Genomic DNA, 4,116 nt, shown 5'->3' with positions numbered 1-4,116 from the left:
TCATTTTGTGCAGTCTCTTCAACAAAGTCCAACCACTAATAAAACTTGATCAGTACTCGTATTTTCCCTTGTCATGTTACCTTTATATAGCACACCATTCACAACCCAATATATCATCCAAGTACTTTTCAACTGGGGAGGATGTAGTTTTGGTGTTGAAGTACTGCATTATTCTGAGGTGTTTCCGTTGATCCTCTAGGGATATTTGCATTCTCATTTTCCCTCTTTATCTACAATATACAGTGGATAGATTCCTCTGCTCAAAAGGCTGAAGATCACTACCAACAGTATCCTTGTAAGAACAGTGTCACCGTTTCACCCCACACAAGTCATTTACAGACTTACAAGTCTACATCAACAAAAACCACAAGACCTGGTATACTGTGTTATAAAATGCGATTTATTCCCCCCCAAGTCTTCTGCAGCATCCTTATGGTGCCTGGAAGAAAAGAAATTGATTAGACTTTTAAATACACTGAGCTGATAGCACATTGGCATAGTTTACAGACTCACCTTTCCATCAAAGCACCGTTGTTCACATGGCCTATCTGCTGGTAAACACACTTCTGTAGAGCACATGAAATAGATCTACAGGGGGAAAAACAAAACACCATTCACCATGGCAGAAACAGTTTATACATCCCATATGCATTTTCCACAGAATGACAGCACTGTTGCCTCTAAAGTACAAAATCTCAAGTGGAGGCAATTCAGTTTGGAGCAGACACTTAACACTTGAAAGCTAGACAAATATTACATTGACATATTTGGTAAATTTCATTTCCACTTTGCAATCATAATAGCGGGATAGAATACATTTAGTCAACAGGTTACGGTTCTATTTGTAAAAAACGACAACTTAATGAACAAGTCACCACATTACTGTGTCAGGGCAGTTGTACACAGCATAGCTTTGACCATTTAGACCCATAACGGCTTCCTGATTACTCACTTCTTCATCAAGGTATTTGTTTGTCTTTTGAACCATAAACTGGAAGGCTTCAACCACAAACCGCCTCTGATGACGATTTTTGCAGTCAATGATTTTAAGGAGGGACACATTTGGAGCATAAAGGTTGGGACACCTGGAGACAAATATGACTCATGGTTAGGCAGAAAGAGGGCGAGGAGGGTGTGTTTTAGTACACATGGAGTTCGGTCATGCTTACCCTTCATAAATAAGCACCAGTGCATTCCTTGCAGAGCGAGGGTAAGCTACACAGTAGTTGACAAGGATTACCGCATCTGGTTTTGGTGATATCAGGCGCAGTTCAAGATAGACTGGACTGCCAAGGAGCAGTCGCAAGGGCTGATTATTTGTGGGCAAGTAGCTTGAATACGTCTGATCTGTTGGGGTTAGACAGACAAAGAGCAAACAGTCAATGAATTTGACAAGTCCATATTTCAGAGCTACTCGTATGCAATCCTACTCCAGCAGAATCAAGATTGTACTTGTTGCAATTGGTATAGAAAATAAGGCATAAATACCCAACCTTTAGCAATTCTCAAGTCAACAGCATATAAGCCATTAGAGAGGACCGCTGACGGCAAGGTGGAACTCGGGGTCTTCACCATGTAGCCAACGCTGGTTAGTGACTGCGGAGCAACGCCTGCTTTGCTATAGCGACACTCAACCATGAACCTATGCAGATACGTGGGTTAACATTTAAGCTTAGCACTACACAAAAACACAACAGAGTGGTAGAATTGTGCCCACAGAGTCAAAGTGTATTGTGTAACACTAACCTGAGTGGATCACGTGTTGCAATTACGCCATACTGGAGGGTCAGAGATTGGATGACAGTCTGCACTTCAGCCAGGTAGATCATCGTCTCACCAACTTCCTGTCAAGAAAAGTCAACTTGTCAGCTGTTTGCTTCAGGTTTCCCAGCAGATTACACAGCATGCATAATGTAAGGCCTGAAGCACACCCTCCAAGACTCCCAGTATGTTTAGAGTGAGTGCATTTATAAAATCCCTTTACTTGTGATTTAGCAATCTGCTCTTTTAATGACCACCACATTGAGAAACACATAATATTCTGTGCACCTTACAGCACAGTTAAAATCTGAAATCTAGATGCAACACTATCAACCTGTGACATAACCGTGCGCTACAATGGCAGGTCAGGGCGAGGAAGTCGAGGCAAACGGAGGGCTGCAGCATTAAACGTGCTGCCTGTATTGGGACAAGAGTCTCAGGGACAGGCCTTTTTCTGCCTGTCAGAGAACATGAAGTCTCTAGCAACTTAACTGAAAGTTAAATGTAATCCCTTCTGTTCACAGTATAGGTAGTAACCCCATTGCAGAAAATAAAATCATCTCCCCTTCAAGGATCTTGCTAATTGTTCAGTCAATCTCAATTGAGCATGAAGGCCTGCAGTGTGAATATAGCTTAACTAGGACTAAGCTTTTAAATTAAGTTTTACGGAGGTCAAGTTGTGAAGCATCTTCCAACTTGCTAAAAAAGTAACAAAGTGGAAAGTGCACTGGGAAAAATGTAAACACAAAGGGCATGACTTACATAAGCATGAACTCCACATTCTGAATTTTTGAACTTAAAGATGGCAACTTTGTCGTTGACAATGACTGGTTTACAGTTTGTACTCCCAGAAACAACAAGCTTGGTGGGGTCCACAGGGATTGATGCAGAGTTGGCACGAATGGCGAACACAAAGTGTTGATCAACAGTGCACTCTAAAGAGAGGGGGGGGCAAAAGTCACTTGAAAGACAGACATTTCCTATTTGAACATTTTTTTAAACCACTTCTCCCTAATCAGAAGCCTCACCATCCATTGGGTAGTAGCAGGTAGATGTAGAAGAATCCACACAGCATCCCATCATCTCACAGTCTGAGGATGATATTCCTGACTGGCCACAAGTCACCTGCTCTCCTGTGGGGATGCCACAACCTAATAGGACAAAGACCAAAAAAATAAACAAATTCTGACATCAAAAAACCAAAATCCAGTAAAGTGTTACTGTACAACATTTCTATTCAGCACATTTGCTGAACATACTTTGTACTGACCATGTGTCATTGGCAATGTTTGTAGTTGCGGCCCTTGCGGGGATGAAGGCTGTTGCGGGGATGGGGGCCCTTGGGGTGAGCCGGGCCCTAGGAGCGCTCCAGGCCGTCGCGGACATGCAGGCCGTTGCGGCCGCGCTCGGGTTGGATGAATTTGCGGGGATGAAGGTTCTTGGGGCAATCCAGGCAGTTGTGGGGATGAAGGCCCTTGGGGCGACCCAGGCCATAGGGGCAAAGAAGGTTCTTGTGGGGATGAAGGCCCTTGGGGCGACCCAGGCCATAGGGTGAGCCAGGCTGTTGCGGGGAAGAAGGTTCTTGTGGGGATGAAGGCCCTTGGGGCGACCCAGGCCCTAGGGGTGAGCCAGGCTGTTGCGGGGAAGAAGGTTCTTGGGGCGAGCCAGGCAGTTGTGGGGATGAAGGCCCTTGGGGCGACCCAGGCCATAGCAAAGGCTGTTGCGGGGAGAGGCCCTTGGGGCGACCCAGGCCTAGGGCAAAGGCTGTTGCGGGGAGAGGCCCTTGGGGCGACCCAGGCCTAGGGGTGAGCCAGGCTGTTGCGGGGAGAAGGCCCTTGGGGCGACCCAGGCCCTAGGGGAGCCAGGCTGTTCGGGGATGAAGGCCCTTGGGGCGACCCAGGCCCTAGGGGCAAAGAAGGTTCTTGTGGGGATGAAGGCCCTTGGGGCGACCCAGGCCCTAGGGGCAAAGAAGGTTCTTGTGGGGATGAAGGCCCTGGGGCGACCAGGCCCTAGGGGCAAAGAAGGTTTGTGGGGATGAAGGCCCTTGGGGCGACCCAGGCCCTAGGGGCAAAGAAGGTTCTTGTGGGGATGAAGGCCCTTGGGGCGACCCAGGCCCTAGGGGCAAAGAAGGTTCTTGTGGGGATGAAGGCCCTTGGGACGACCCAGGCCCTAGGGGCAAAGAAGGTTCTTGTGGGGATGAAGGCCCTTGGGCGACCCAGGCCCTAGGGGCAAAGAAGGTTCTTGTGGGGATGAAGGCCCTTGGGACGACCCAGGCCCTAGGGGCAAAGAAGGTTCTTGTGGGGATGAAGGCCCTTGGGACGACCCAGGCCCTAGGGGCAAAGAAGGTTCTTGTGG

At 47.6% G+C, this 4,116-nt stretch overlaps 1 protein-coding gene across 1 annotated transcript; it reads right to left on the bottom strand.

Moving 5' to 3' along the window:
• Positions 1-379: 379 nt before the first annotated feature.
• LOC119887854 (zona pellucida sperm-binding protein 4-like) lies at positions 380-3,260 on the bottom strand. Its single transcript, XM_038698430.1, has 9 exons — positions 3,032-3,260; positions 2,790-2,912; positions 2,524-2,696; positions 1,747-1,844; positions 1,494-1,642; positions 1,170-1,347; positions 953-1,085; positions 514-588; positions 380-439 (listed from the first exon to the last, which is right to left on the bottom strand). Exons 1-9 carry the CDS (start codon positions 3,039-3,041, stop codon positions 431-433), a joined length of 948 nt encoding a protein of 315 aa, XP_038554358.1. The 5' UTR covers positions 3,042-3,260; the 3' UTR covers positions 380-430.
• Positions 3,261-4,116: the final 856 nt, after the last annotated feature.

Source organism: Micropterus salmoides, unplaced genomic scaffold (assembly GCF_014851395.1).
Source record: "Micropterus salmoides isolate LMB-PRFRI ecotype aquatic unplaced genomic scaffold, ASM1485139v1 Ms_hic_scaffold_44, whole genome shotgun sequence".
Taxonomy (NCBI): Eukaryota; Metazoa; Chordata; class Actinopteri; order Centrarchiformes; family Centrarchidae; genus Micropterus; species Micropterus salmoides.
This window is presented reverse-complemented; position numbering and strand designations above follow the sequence as displayed.